The sequence below is a fragment of the Ostrea edulis genome, chromosome 1 (genome assembly GCF_947568905.1).
Source record: "Ostrea edulis chromosome 1, xbOstEdul1.1, whole genome shotgun sequence".
NCBI lineage: Eukaryota > Metazoa > Mollusca > Bivalvia > Ostreida > Ostreidae > Ostrea > Ostrea edulis.
In genome coordinates this window covers 87,074,827-87,089,613 of record NC_079164.1, presented here as the reverse complement: position 1 = coordinate 87,089,613, position 14,787 = coordinate 87,074,827, and the positions used below count along the sequence as shown (strand labels likewise).

Sequence of the window (14,787 nt, the reverse complement as noted above, 5' to 3'; positions counted from 1 at the left end):
GATGACATCCTGGTTGCGAAGCAAACTATCACTGAGCTAGCTGCCTATCACGACCAGTCCATATATTATATAAGGGATCCAAATTTCTCAGAGTTTGAACAATGTTGTTTCTTTTGTACAGAACAATATGGTATGAGCTACTAGTGGGGGATTGGCCCTTTAGGAACCAACCACCAGAGTGTATCATATGGCAAGTAGGGAGAGGGATCAAGCAATCTCTTGGGAGTGTGATGGCTTCAAAAGAAGTGAAGGTCAGTTTGTTTCTAAGTCAGATTGCCTTGTTTTTGCAGCTTTGAAGTTATTGAGTACAAAATGTGGATTTAGTCTGCTCTGAAGCAATTTGTGTGGCTTTGTCAGATTTGTGATATTTATTCATGTTTTGTAACATATTTGTGATATTTATACACGTATTGTAACATATTTGTGATATTTATACACGTATTGTAACATATTTGATATTAATATTTTCCTTTATATGCAAGGGTAAATGTTATATATTCACAAAGCTGCGGAACTTATTGTCTACTTCACAATATTTTGAGCACTTTTTTGTTTTCTTGTTCTATTTGCTGTTGATGATTTGCATTTAATTGTATTAAAGAGAATTGTAAGGAAACAGTGTGTCACCTGTGTAATGGGAGATTAGATTTTATTACTAGTGTATCAAACACAGCAAAAAGGGTAGGGTAGCAATATAATCATATATATTATGAATGATTTTATTCCTCTTTCTTCAGATTTCAAGGTGCAAAAAATTTAGTTGACTCATCATTGAGGACAATGGTTTAAGGATGCTTAAAATACCAGTCAATGTGTTCAACCGTAAACCATATTGGATACATTATTCATAAAATAAAGAAACAACACAACCATAAACTTTATCAGATACATCATTCATAAAATGAAGAAACAACACAGCCGTAAACTATATTGGATACATCATTCATAAAATAAATAAACAACACAGCCATTATACTGAACAAGTACATGTGGTATATCTGTACTGGTTTATGAGAAGAAACATTTCAAAATTTAATTTCTTAAAGGAGATTGTCAAACTTGTAAGAGTTAAAGTTTCCATAGGAAATCAAAAATATTTTGGCATGACTGATTGTCAATACATAAGTTTAAATCAAGAGCTCTTTTGTGTTGAAAGTGCATTAGAAAGACATTAAAAAATATGAAAAGCCCATTTTATGTAAAGATATAAATGCAGAAAATGTAGATATGATCAAAATGAATGATGTATTAAAAAGAAAAAAACCAACATGTTTTCAAGTATTAATCTACATATAGCTATATGAGGGCGAGTCAATAAGTAACTAGCCTATCCCATTTCTGATTGACTGAGATGGTCACGATTTTCATGCCTTGTTTCATACATGTTTTATACCTGGGTACAAAATTGCATGCGTATCGAGTTATTCTTAAATAAGATATTGAATGTCTGACATGGCTAGTGATGCAAAGGCATGCTTTTCATCCAAAGTTGAGTACTGTGCTATAATTCAGTACTTGTATTTGAAAGGTAATACAGGCAATGAAATACACGACGAGTTAGCGGATGTTTATGGGTCTTCTGCACCATCTTATGCTCAGGTTATATTCTGGGTAGGGGAATTCAAACGCGGTAGAACATCTTTAGAAGATGAAGCCAGGTCTAGACGCCCACTGGATGCCACCGACGAAGAAATGTGCAAGAAAGTTCAGGATCTGGTATACTCTGATAGGCGAATTCAGGTGGAAGAAATAAGCAGGCATTAGGTATTTCACATGGTAGCGTTTCAATAATCTTGCATGATCGTTTAGGTATGCTGAAGCTAACAGCCCGTTGGGACCCAAATCCCTCAGCAAATGGTATCCAGAGCATCAGTATTCAGTGTCTTGTTGAAACGTTTTAGGTTAAAGATTATTTTCTTTTGTGTCTGGGGACTGTAGATGAGACTTGGGTTCATTATAATGAGCCAGAGAATAAAGCTCAGTCGTCAGTAGGTAGGGCCTGGGTCCCCGAGGCCAAAGAAGTTCAAGACACAACCATCTGCTGGCAAGGTGATGGCCACAGTATTTTGGGATGCAAAAGGCGTTATTCTGTTGGACTTTTTACCCAAGAAAAGTACAATAACTGGAGTGTACTAAGCAAACTTGCTAGACCAGCTGAGATCCGCCATTCGTGAAAAACGCCAGATGTTTTGCTGCAACAGGACAAAGCGAGAGTCCACACTTGCAAAGTTGCAATGGATGCTGTAGAGCGAAACGGGTATAAATTAATACCACATCCTGCCTATTTGCCTGACCTAGCTCCTAGCGACTTCTTCCTATTCCCAAACTTGAAAAGTGGACGTCATTTCTGGTCTGACGAATAAGTCATGACGGCAGTTGCAGAGTGGGTCAATGGAAAGGACCCTGACTTTTTCAATTCTGGGCTGATGGCACTTGAACACCGTTGGTATAAATGCATCACACTAGAGGGCAATTACATCGAAAAAGAAGAGGTGGATCTCAACCGGAAATAAGTTAACTGGTTACTTATTGACTCGCCCTCGTAGAACAAATGAGCAATGAAAGATTGTCATTCTTATGGTTTTTTTTACTTTCTGAATACCAACTTCAGATCATTAAATTTTGAGCAGGAAACTTATTTACACATGGAATGGTAGGCATTTTTTTATGCCTTACTGTGTACAAGTGTTGTTTTATTAAAGATAGAAATAACATGTACATGTTTCTTCAAACGTGCATTCTCATTTGATTAGAAGGTTGCAAAGAAATAAAATTGATCTGAGGTATAAGTGCAGAGTATATAATTAAAGTCCATACATCATTTCCATTCGTGATATTAAAATATGTTTAGAAAAATCAATTTTGAAAAATATACACAGGTGATGCACCCTGATTGAGATTTCCTTATTGTGAAGTAGAAATAGAGCTGAGAACCTGCTACCTCCGCATTTAACATTTTCTCCTTTACAGGATATATTCCGCTATTGCTGGTCATTCAAACATTCTGATAGACCTGAGTTTAATCAGTTGTTTGAACACATTCGCAAACTGTCTACTAGGATCCCACCCAAGTCAATTAATTATAGGCGCTCCTCTGATCCGGTGGTCCTGGGTGCCAGGCCCCTAGGGTAGGGACTAATACCGTGTCATGTATTCTCCCATCCAGTGTAATGCATGCTGCATGCCCTAAATCTCCGACTACTTAGCATATAATTCCAGACTTGTAAGGAGTGTGTACCCAGTAAATAGAGGGACTAGGGACTTGGAGTCATTTCCTTTCTTGTATACCACTACATTGTATGACAAATAATTCAACTGCACAGGGCACCTGCTGAATGTTTGAAGTCTCTAACTTTCCATTCTTCAGTTATTTTGCATAGTGTAGTCTTCAAACTGCCATGACTTACAGTGCTGACTTTGTTTTTATTATTAAGCTTTTATATGGTTTGTTATCATAGTACACGTAGGGTTTTTGTAATTTAGCACATCTCACACTTTTATACAGGACTTTCATGTTGTGAAAAAGTTTATTTCACCCGTTTTCCCTTCTTGATGTTTTATCCATATGTCTAAATGTGGACAGTCTAGTATTTTCAGTTAGCCTTTTAGAGGTAAGGAGAACAGAGTTAGCCTGTTTATGTTACCTCTGTCTTTTATTTGCTTTGATACATGTATTTTATAACATTTCTTCATATGAAAGATACCTTTTCTAAATGAAAATGTTTGGAAACAGACCTAATTAGCCATTATTAGGGCCCTACAGCAAAGATACAGGTTACTAATCTATTGTGATCACCTATTTTCCAGTATTATTTTATTTGATATATCTCCTGCAGTTTGTTAGCAACCTTGTTAGAAAACTCAACACTTCATACATTGCCAAATCTACAGTCAGAATGTGTGTTGCATTAACAGCCATATCATTTGCTGGCCAGATTATAGGAAAGCACTTTGGTATTCAGTATATAAATGGACAATAATATGAGAAATTTTAAGATTGGAAGGTCAAAGGTCAAGGTTGTAATGAGAAATTACAACATTATACACTAATGAGTGCTTCTCTATGGAGATTTCATGAGAAAGGGACTAAAATTCTAGTACATGTTTTGTTGGACCGACAGATAGCAATCATGCATGTATTAAATGCAATGTTGGGGGTAAGATCATAAGGCTGATGTCTGATATATAGGCCTATCAAAATTCAAGTAGTTAGAAGGGGGGAGTAAAAACTTCCATAATTTTCTGTCATTATTACATGATTTCTTTATTCTAACGAATTACCTGTATTGATGTACATTTAAAGATTACAAATACACTTTCATTTGTGAATAAACAGTAGAAAAGGTGGAGAGTGTCTTCAGTACTTGAATCATCATATTTAGTGGGTTTTTTTGTTTTTGGGGGGGGGGGGGGGGGGGGGGGTCTTCATGAAAACTAAACTATGTGAATTTATTTTTTGTCAGACATTGAACTTTTGAGATATTTTCCCTTGTACATGTTATGAGAAAGATACCTATGGATAAGTACTTTATCTAAAGTGTCAAGGTTAAAAGTATATGTATAGAAATCATTAATCAATAATGAGCTCATAGCAGGGCTATATCTAAGGTCAGCATCACAATTATAGGAATCATCAACTAACTTACAGTGGAGCTATGGATGACTCTTAGGAATTATAGTTCATAAAAGTGGTACATTTTTGTTATTGTGTTGTAGACTTTTAAAGTATTAAAAAAATCCACAATTCCATAGTAAGATCAATATGTTACAGCAAGAAAACTGTTCTACTCTACAATATTAACATACACATATATATACTAGTTTGAATTACACACAGTGGATGCTGAGATCTTCTCTAGTTCTTTATTAAAATAGGCTTGGAGAATGATTACGGCCACGACTACTATGCTCTATCAGACATGAATATCTGTTGTATATTTGAATTTCCAAAAGTACACTGTAGTTACTTGTATATCTGCTCTGATCTTTTGCACTTTGGTGAGCTCTTAGATTAAATGGGAGACACCTTTCTATCATAGTTTTGCCCTCAAGTTTTTTGGTGAGTGGTTCATTGTATAGTTTTGGTCTGGAGAACAGTATATGATTATTAATGACTACTTTGTAAGCAGTATTTAGAACTAACATAAGTTTTGATTAATTTTCATGTCAAATATGAGTAGTTATGATGACAAACTAATTTTCGCTAAAGATTCTATATACTAACTATTGCTTTGTACCCTGTGATATGAGGTAGTCTTTACTAACAGATTTACTCCCTTCCACAGGATGTTCTGATGTTATGTTGGTCATACCAGCCAGATGACCGGCCCCAGTTCAGACAGCTCCTGAAGACAGTGGAACGACTGCCCAAGAAGCGACTGGTCAGGAGTCCCTCTCACCCGGTCCACCTGTCCCGCAGCGTGGACTCTGTGTTCACAGCTTAACCGCTCATTTGGAACCGTGTCTTTCTTGTAGGAGAACTGTGAGAATTCGCAGCTTGACTCTGATAGTGTTAGACATTGTGTCTTAAACACTCTGAGATAGAATTTGGACAGTGCTAATCAATTAAAGGAGGAATGTTTACAGACTAATATTGCAGAGATTCATGACTTCTTTATTGTAAACTTCTGAATGAAAACTATTCCTACAATCTTTGACCCACTGCACACACAAATAATTGTCTTACTGAATGTGACCTGAATTTGTCATTGTGACCTATATTTATGTCTAATGTTCCTTTAAGGTGGAACATGTGAAGGAAGCACAATTTATTGGAATGTGTCAGATTTTGACTCCTAAGTGCTTTTATTTTGTGTATTTTAAATGATTGTTATTTATTTGATAGTCAAATCATGCTTTTCTCCCTCATCCTAATCCATTCCAGAAGCATGGTTAAAAGTGTGCATTTTATATGTAGAAAATGCTCAAAGAGAATACTTCTCATTTAAAACAGATACATATAGATTGGTGATTCTATACAATAGAATTTCAATTGTAATAAAAGCATTTGTTTTAGTCTAAGATCTAGGCCTACTACTAGGTAATTTTTTTTTTTTACACACTATCGGTAAACTTTGTTTAATGCACAGCTGAAATGTTTAAAGTTGGGTTGGGTTTTTTTCCCCCTCATTATTATTAAGATTTTGAATTTTTACAGTCCATTCTTTATGATAAGAGTGTTAAGACTGAGCAGTGGAGAGGATGAAAGTGCTTTACAACAGACATTCCGGAGTTTTCATTGGACACCACTCTTCCAAAGAGAATGTCCACAAAACATTCAAAACCTTTATGCAAATGTGATATATTTTGCGCCATGACCATTGATTAGCACGATGTAGTATTTGAGGATCTGTAGATCATTATGTTTTAACTTCGGTATGTGCATGGTCATCATTTTATTATAGATTTACCTGTCATAATTCTTTATTTTCGCTGTGGTCAGTAGTCTTAGAAATCACCATATAAATATGTTATACATAATCGTCCATAGAAGTTGGGCAGAGCATAATGACTGTGTTACTATTTATTACTAGATAGTTTATGATTTGTACATATCATTAATTTTATCTTCAGATCATAAATGTATTTTGATTACTGGGGTGTTTTTTTTTTACAAGTACAAATTACTGACTTTTAAATTTCAGTAAGCCAGTATTTCACATCGTTAGCACCAATCATAATACACAACTTCATGTGGCGATACTGTGCACACATCAGAAAAGGAAGATTAGTTCACCAAGAATTTGTTATATGCCTGCATGGCATGTATCTTTTGATGTTTGTCAACTGAAATTTCTAAAGGCATTTGGAAAACAATTCATCATAGCAATTGATTTGATTTGATCATCGTAATTGTAATTGGATTTAATATCCTTTTTTGCAGAAAGAACAAATTATGTTTTAAGGCAGTAAATGGCATTATGTTGGCAGGTGTAATATTTGCCTCTTATTGACATCCTGGTAAAATCCTCCACTTGTTTTACCCTAGGAATTTTGATTTATCTTATGTTCATGTCACTGACATATAGGATAGCTTTTACATTTTAATATACCACCTTACTTCACCATATTGACTGTTTTCATGCGACAGCAATGCAATGCTTTACTTTGTCTTACATTGACATTATTTATGTGTGTAGCAATTCATGAACTTTGTACCCGTCATGCAATACCAGACATGTCTGGGCATGTGTGTAAATGAAAGTTACCTCCATGTTGTTTTGTGTGTGTGTGAGAGAGAGGAGAGAGATTCCAATAGCTGCTTTTTTTCTCATCTTTATTATGAATGAAGAGTACAGACTTAAAAGCATGCTGTGATAAAATCATCTGTATAAGGTAGAGTGAATACCATGGCACCAAGTAAGTCATTGCCATCATCGGCTCAAACAGCCAATACTAGATCATTTACCACTTATGTACATGGCTGTAGGAATACTTTAAATAAAGGAGTCCCCATACAACAATGGCATAAAGGCATTCAATAGATTTATAAATCTTCCAACAGATCTGTCATTACTTTTCTCATACTAGGCTTAAAGTTACTGGAACCCATCAAACTGAATCCTGATCAGACTTAACCTAGGCCGTGTTGGTTGTAGGATGTGTTAATTTTTTTGGCTATAAATTGGCATGTTAAGAAGAAAATTTTAAAATCAAGATCAAAACCCACCCCAAAACAAAATCTGTACAAAATGGTTAAATTGACAAAGTTCATTTTATGTTGTGTTGGTGTTACTTATGGAAATAGTAATGTTGTTCAGAATATTTTTGACTTTGATATCTACAGGACATGTGTTATCAAATTCTTCTCTTACTTCAGTAGAATAGTTAGTACATTACCTGTTAATCTTAATTTCAATACAAAAATCTAATATACGACTACATCACTGACATTTTGAGTAAATCATAAGTCAATGTTTTCCATTCATACCAAATTACATACAGTATTTGCTGTGAGATGGTAAATGCGAGTTACCTCATGCAGTGAGTGTGATGTACCTCCCATATTGTATGTGCTATTAGTGTGAGCCAGGATTGTAAGTTTTTATTCTATATTGACCATTGTTGATTCTTTATTTCTATGTGCAATATGCCATGTGTACATAAAGTGATGAAAATTAAAAAAAATCTGTTTGAAAAAGGAGTTGTGATGTTATTAAGCCCCTGCCATGTGGCGGGTGGCCTTCAGTAATCGCTGTCTGTACTTCAGCACTTCTATGGCACCAATAACTTTGGTTTCCTTGGGGAAATTTTCAACAAATTTTACATAATACATGTATTTGAATTAGGCAGAAGACCACATTGATTTTCAGATTTATAGGCTTTGTCATTACAGATATGGGACTTAAAATTTTTTTTAATGACAGTAGCATTTTCTATGGCGTGTAATAACTTTAGAAGATTTTCATGGAATAGGAAGATACCTCTAGATTTCCAGATTTGTGTCCATCCATCAGCACTTTATATGGCATGTGTTAACATCTGTTTCCTTGGGAAAATTTTCATCTTCCTATCTGTCCATCCATCAGGCACCATTGCAGTGCCCCTTTCTAACTTTCCTAGTTTAGATGGCTTTCGGAAACACGATGTTCATGGACCTGGTGATTACGATAGTATTACATTGATCACACAATAAAAACTTCATCAGAGGAAATGATTGTTGTTGCCATGAGAACTAAATGACACCAGTTTTTGTGATGTTCATTGATTTCTTCTAGAATTTCACCTCTGAAAATTTCAGCTTGGGGCTCAGCAAACATTTCTAGATTTTTTTAATCAATGACCTTGATCTTGGCTGAAGACCATTCAGTATTACAATAATTATACTTTTGATTTAAACAATCTTTGTGCCCAATATGAACTTCAAAGTCGTTCCATCATAAAGTCATGACCTGAAACTATTATTCTAACATTTTTACAAATTACTTTGATATACACTTGACATTTATCCAAGATTACGACCCATGGTCTGATCATAATCCTTTGAGACCATTTTGAACTAAATACCCCTATTATGAGGTAATGACCCACAGAAATGTTTAACTTGTTATGATATAAGAAAGGGGACCAATTCATTCCGACCTCTTACAGGGTTAAAATAATGCCAATTCATGTCTTGCAGCCAATGCTTTTAACCACATACAAATGTAGCTGGCCAATATATATCTGTGGAACCACTTGACAATCATATTGTCTTTAGCAAATTCAACACGTGGTGTGAAACATTGCTGGTAGATAATCATAACAAAGTGATACTTTTTAAAAGAAACTGTTTATTAAATTCAAACATCTTTTTTGTCCAGTAGACCAGTATTGTCCCACTTAGCCCGCCATTCATCTGGACCCAGCAGTAGTGGTTCACGCAGCCAGCCCTGGTCAGTTAAGGTCCTACAGAAACCTTGTATGTGTGTCCGTATGTATTTAAGGGAGACAACACTGGTTTTCAGTACATCACCTTTAATATACATGTACATGTAGTACATTGAATGTGGTTGTTATGATTGCCCTTGTTAAAACAATAATACAGGATCATATATTCAACAAAATATTGATTGTCTTGCCAGAAATGGGATAGAAATATTGTATACCAGAAAAATTCTACCCTTTGTATTTTTGACCAAACACATTAATAAACAAATTATCACCCCGAGTTAATTCATCCCAAACCATTCATTACTACTTTAAGACACTGGGTAAATCTGATTTTGCCCAGTTTTGAATTCGCCCATTCAAAATACATGTGGGGCAAAAACGTTATGGTATACAGTATTTTTTGTCAGAGTATGACATCACAAATATACCCACCCTGTTCCAATGCTGCCACAATGTCACTCAGTTCAGGCAAATCCTAAAACAATAAAATCATTCACTCAAACTATTCAGAGATGCATGTAATGCTGATATCACATGTGACCCTGCTAAGGAATATTTCCTTCAAGGGAAAGGCAACCCTAACCACGCTGCTTCCATGAATAAAGCATTACTTACTGATATCGTAAATGACAGTCTTTAACAATAAAAATCCTTGCTTAACGATTAAATCAATATTAATCTATCATATATTTAAATTACCCGCTGCTAAGTGAGCGGCCATTGAAGTTTAATTTATGACGTCACACCATCGGTTCCAGTTTATTTTATTAGCAGCACTGTAAACATGACGAGTTGTGAATAGTTAAGTTTGGAGCTGTATAGATTTGAGCCCGTTCTTTCGCAAGAAGAAATTGAGAAAAGATGTTCAGTAGAGTTGCAGACAGTACACATTTCTTCACACAAATGTCTCGAACCTCAACTAGTCATTACACAAACGATGGATCCACAGTTTACATAGTCTTTTATTTTCAGATGACTTTGTTGGGTCAGGAATTTCGAAAATTGATTGAATATTGTTTTACGTCCCTCTCGAGAATATTTCACTCATATGAAGACATCACTAGTGCTGGTGAAGGGCTGCAAAATTTAGGCCTATGTTTGGCGCTTAAGGCCATTGAGCAAGGAGGGATCTTTATCGTGCCACACCTGCTGTGACACAGGACCTCGGTTTTTGTGGTCTCATCTGAAGGACCACCCATTTAGTCACCACTTACGACAAGCAAGGGATACTGAGGAGGGGGGGGGGCATTTCTGAAGATTCCATGTCACTAATAGTCCTGGTTTCAAAGTTATACTAATTTGTATGTTCATGGTCAGAGATCAAGGTCACTGGAGTCACTTGACCTTGATACTAATTTGTAGGTCCTGCCATTCCCTTTTCATTTCTAAAGACCCCAGGACTCTATCTATCATATATGTCAATTTTGTTGAATTTTGGAAGTAATTTTTTCCCCATAGAGTTCTATATTAAACCCCACCCCCATTTGATCCCCCCAAAATGTACCCTAACTCCCTTCAATCTGAAAACAAAAACATTTCTGCACATCTAGATAAATTGGCCTATCATATCCTTGAATATCTATTACTTTCATCCAATGGTTACGGAGAACGGTTTCGGACAGTTTTAGGCATGACAAAGAAGCGGAAGAATAATAAGAACCGTGCAAAAACAATTAAGTCTCCAAACTTCGTTTGGGAGACTTACTTATCGCAGTTTGGTGTTACCTGTCTTTTATACAGGTTATCATACACATAGCTGATGACTTCTGCCTGAACACAACTCTGCAGTTGATCCTCGGGTGTGCTTTTGGAGGACAGAATTATTGATATACGTCCTAAAATTGAAACAGTTTAATTAAAGACAGGAAATGGACACAAAGTGCTCTCCCTTTACAACATCATTACACTTTTTGTTATATAGAAGCCAACACTATGACAGTGATCTCCATATACATTCAATTCATTCATGGTTTGAGAAATGTACACAGATTATGATCCATTGCACATGCAGTGTGTAGAATTTCCAACATATTTCTTAAGGGAAGGATCTATTAATTCTCATGAATGAATCCATATAAGCAAAATGCTTCTAAAATACTGGTAATCATTCCTGACCTACATATAGATGTTAAATATATTTTAGTAGATTTGAAAATGAAATATTTTCAAATTGGGTGAAAATAAGTTACAATAAAAAGTTAGGATAGATACAAAACAATTACCATCAACAAATGAGAAATTTAGTATTTATAATTTTTTGGCCCAAATTTTCATTACTTTTAATGTTCTACACACACAAAAAAAGTTAAAATTTTACACAAAATACAATTGCAATTTTACAAACTGCACAACCATTGCACTAAATCCACTAAAATTCTGTCATCCATTCAAAGACACACAAGTGTGAAAACATCTTCCATTAGGAGATAATCATTTCATTAACTGACCACCCACTCTAATTAAAATTAGATCCTATGATCCGCTCACCTTCTATTGCTATACCTATACCAATCTAATTAAAATTAGATCCTATGATCCGCTCACCTACTATCGCTACACCTAGGTGATTGCTGACCACCTGGCACCACGAGCTTGTGAACAAGGTTGAAAATCAGGTACACTTAGGGGACTGCTGGTACCTATTACATTTTCATTGAATTTTTAATAAATGTCATAACAGACCAGTGTTGCATCAAGATTTTTATTGCAAGTTTGTAGTTCTGAACTGAAAGATTGGGGGAGCTTTTCTGAGAAGTGTTTGTGTCATCTGTTTGTCTCTAAACTTTACACATTTTCCACTCCTTCCCAATGAATAATGGTGAGATTTTTCAAAAATCCTCTTCTCAAGAACCATTGTACCAGACTACCCAAAACTTGAAAGAAATATTCAGGCGTGTTCAAACTATGGTCCCAGGGCTAGGTTGGGGCCATAACGGAAACTTGAATATTCAAATAGAAAATATGTAAGAATAAATTCATGAAGTTAAAACTGCAACCACCCTCATTGAGTGTAAAGTAGGTTATTCTCCAAGAAATTCTTCCTCTATTTCCATCATTTCTCAAACAATCACTGCTGGATAGCATATCACTTGAAAATCACTTGCAATTAGTGTACTAAATCCATAGCTGTTGAAAATCTTATTTCAAAAGAAACCCACCTGTCTTCAGGTTAAGATCTAGTATGTAATTGCTGCCTTCATAAGCTGCTATTGACTCCTCTATATGACTGCATCTGTAACAGTAAACCAAGAAATGAATACTTATAGACATCAAATTACGATTGGAACTGCGTCAGCAAACAGGGATTTTTTTTAGGGTCTGTAAGGGGCTGAAATACATGTAAGGCCCCATTACCATTGCTAAAAAGCAGGTATTTTCCCATTTTTTGCTTTGAAATTCCCAAACAATGAAAACAAATCAAGCAGGGTAGCTTTATTGTTCATAAATCTCCTTCACAGACCCACAGATTACAATGTTTGCTTCAAAATCGTTAGGTAAACCTAAATTTTTTGCCTCTGCTTATTTGAATGAGGTAAGCTTTGACCAATTTTAAAGTCAGGAGCCTTAATGCATACTAGATTGGTTTTCTTCCTATTTCTTTGTATGAAACAATTTCCCCAATTTCAAGCAAATGTCACTATTTTTTCCAATTGGAAAGGCCCAGGCCCTTGAAATCAAGACCTTAAAAAAACCTGGCCAGACAAACACTGTAACTTACGTGTTGAACACTTTGCCTATAGAAGTTCCTAGACACACAGACAGCTTTCTTCTCGTCTCTGCAAGACAAAAGTCAACAATCTGCTGAGGGAACTTGTCAGTCTGAATATCTACTGGTTGAATCGGGGTCACTTCAAAAATTACTCACTCCAAAGAACAGGTTCTCTGTAATTCACTTCTTGAAGGGAGAGAACTCTGCCCGTCTGGAGATAGTGCTGAACTAAGAGGTGGAGTCGGGACTGATTCAGTGTCTCCATAATCACACTAGTTACAGCTGAGTAGTTGGCATATAGATGTAGCATTGTAAACAGCACAAATAAGGTCCAAATCAATCTAGATTGGATTGGAAATATATGTATTAAAACTCTCAGCACTGTGGATGACTTTATATTGGTCAGAACATTTTATTTTCATGAAATTCTCATGAACAATTTTGTATAATGATGAAATTGAATGATTGCAAAAGTCTTTCCTGATGAGTCACAAAGGGCAAGATGGCAGAAATAAAGTATAACTAAATTATTTGTATTACATAAAATAGTGACTTTTTGTCACTGAAAAAGGATATTCTCAGACTGTTATGGTTTGAACAAGAAAACAATGAATATGTAGTTGTTGACACCATATAACCAGTGTATGAAGTAACTGTGCACCTGACCACCCAAGATGCATAAATTTTACGTCAAGTGAACAAAATTTCATTTTAAAGGCGCCCAACCTTAAAATTTCCGGCAAATGAAATTCAGATGTATCTGATCTGCTTCTCTTACCGGTAACAAACCATGGGACAAACCTCATCAACTTTATAAAATTATATATATGATGGGGATGAAAGTTATGGAAATTGAGTACTAGTCACATAATCCTTTTGATTAGAAGATAGATAGTAATAATTCAAAAATGGTAATTATTTTCTTGAGGCTCATAAGTCTTTGGTAGGGCTTACAGTTTTTGCAAGCAGTCGGTCCTGCATGTATAGGTAATTTCATTGCGAGTTTCAAACACTGCATATAAGCTAAGCACCTTTAAAATATAATAAAATTTGACATCCGTTTGACATACGTTTCTTTTCCTGTTACCAAAGGAACCAATGTCAAGCTACAGATAAGGGCAGCTAGGTTCACCAGAGTCTCCTGAACACGAAAATAAAGAAGAAATAATGATGATGTTAATAAACAGACAATGTTCTACAATCACTGTATTTCATCAGATAGAGAGCAAGCTTACCTGACTTCCATCTTTAGCAGACACATCAGCCATATTGTTCCTGCGAGCCTGATGCTGAGTGAGCGCTGCTCTTGTAGCTCCTCCAGCTACCCCCACGATGGACTACAAACATTGCAGAGGTTAGTATATGTATATATGAACAAACCTTTAATGATTTCCTTTAACTACACCATACAAACCCTGAAGTGTGCTATTACACCACTTGTACAGAATGGTACTACACTATTCTTACACAGAACAATAAACGGTTTGCACGGAATGCTGAACAGTTTGTAAGGAATGATGAACAGTTTGCACAAATATGAACGGTCTACATGAAATGGTAGGCATGGCCTGTAAGCTTTGATTTTTTTGTTTCGATATATTTGCACATTCAATCCAAGTGTCGTTAAAATACAGGTACAATCTGTATATTTTTGGACACACTAAAGCATAAAAAAAAACAAGAGATGTTTGTAAAACACATATGCT

The 14,787-nt window shown here is 35.5% G+C and overlaps 2 protein-coding genes across 9 annotated transcripts in view; one reads left to right on the top strand and one right to left on the bottom strand.

Annotated features, from left to right (window-relative positions):
• Nucleotides 1–8,140, top strand: part of LOC125676453 (kinase suppressor of Ras 2-like) — a 49,689-nt gene extending 41,549 nt beyond the window's left edge. For 4 of the 8 annotated variants that reach the window (XM_048914334.2, XM_056164542.1, XM_048914315.2 and 1 more), the window contains 3 exons: nt 122–251; nt 2,971–3,128; nt 5,286–8,140. In XM_048914334.2, coding sequence (XP_048770291.1) covers nt 122–251; nt 2,971–3,128; nt 5,286–5,295 — 298 coding nt within the window. In that variant the 3' untranslated portion in view covers nt 5,296–8,140. The remainder of the gene's footprint in view (nt 1–121; nt 252–2,970; nt 3,129–5,285) is intronic. The other 4 variants (XM_048914340.2, XM_048914329.2, XM_056164533.1 and 1 more) reach the window with 1 other exon arrangement.
• Nucleotides 8,141–9,252: 1,112 nt separating this feature from the next.
• Nucleotides 9,253–14,787, bottom strand: part of LOC125676502 (RUS family member 1-like) — a 13,640-nt gene continuing 8,105 nt past the window's right edge. Inside the window, exons 7-14 of the mRNA XM_048914362.2 lie at nt 14,317–14,418; nt 14,152–14,222; nt 13,238–13,422; nt 13,091–13,148; nt 12,531–12,604; nt 11,098–11,207; nt 9,805–9,847; nt 9,253–9,454 (exon numbers count right to left, since the gene is read on the bottom strand). Of these exons, the coding sequence (XP_048770319.1) occupies nt 9,282–9,454; nt 9,805–9,847; nt 11,098–11,207; nt 12,531–12,604; nt 13,091–13,148; nt 13,238–13,422; nt 14,152–14,222; nt 14,317–14,418 (816 nt within the window). The 3' untranslated portion in view covers nt 9,253–9,281. The remainder of the gene's footprint in view (nt 9,455–9,804; nt 9,848–11,097; nt 11,208–12,530; nt 12,605–13,090; nt 13,149–13,237; nt 13,423–14,151; nt 14,223–14,316; nt 14,419–14,787) is intronic.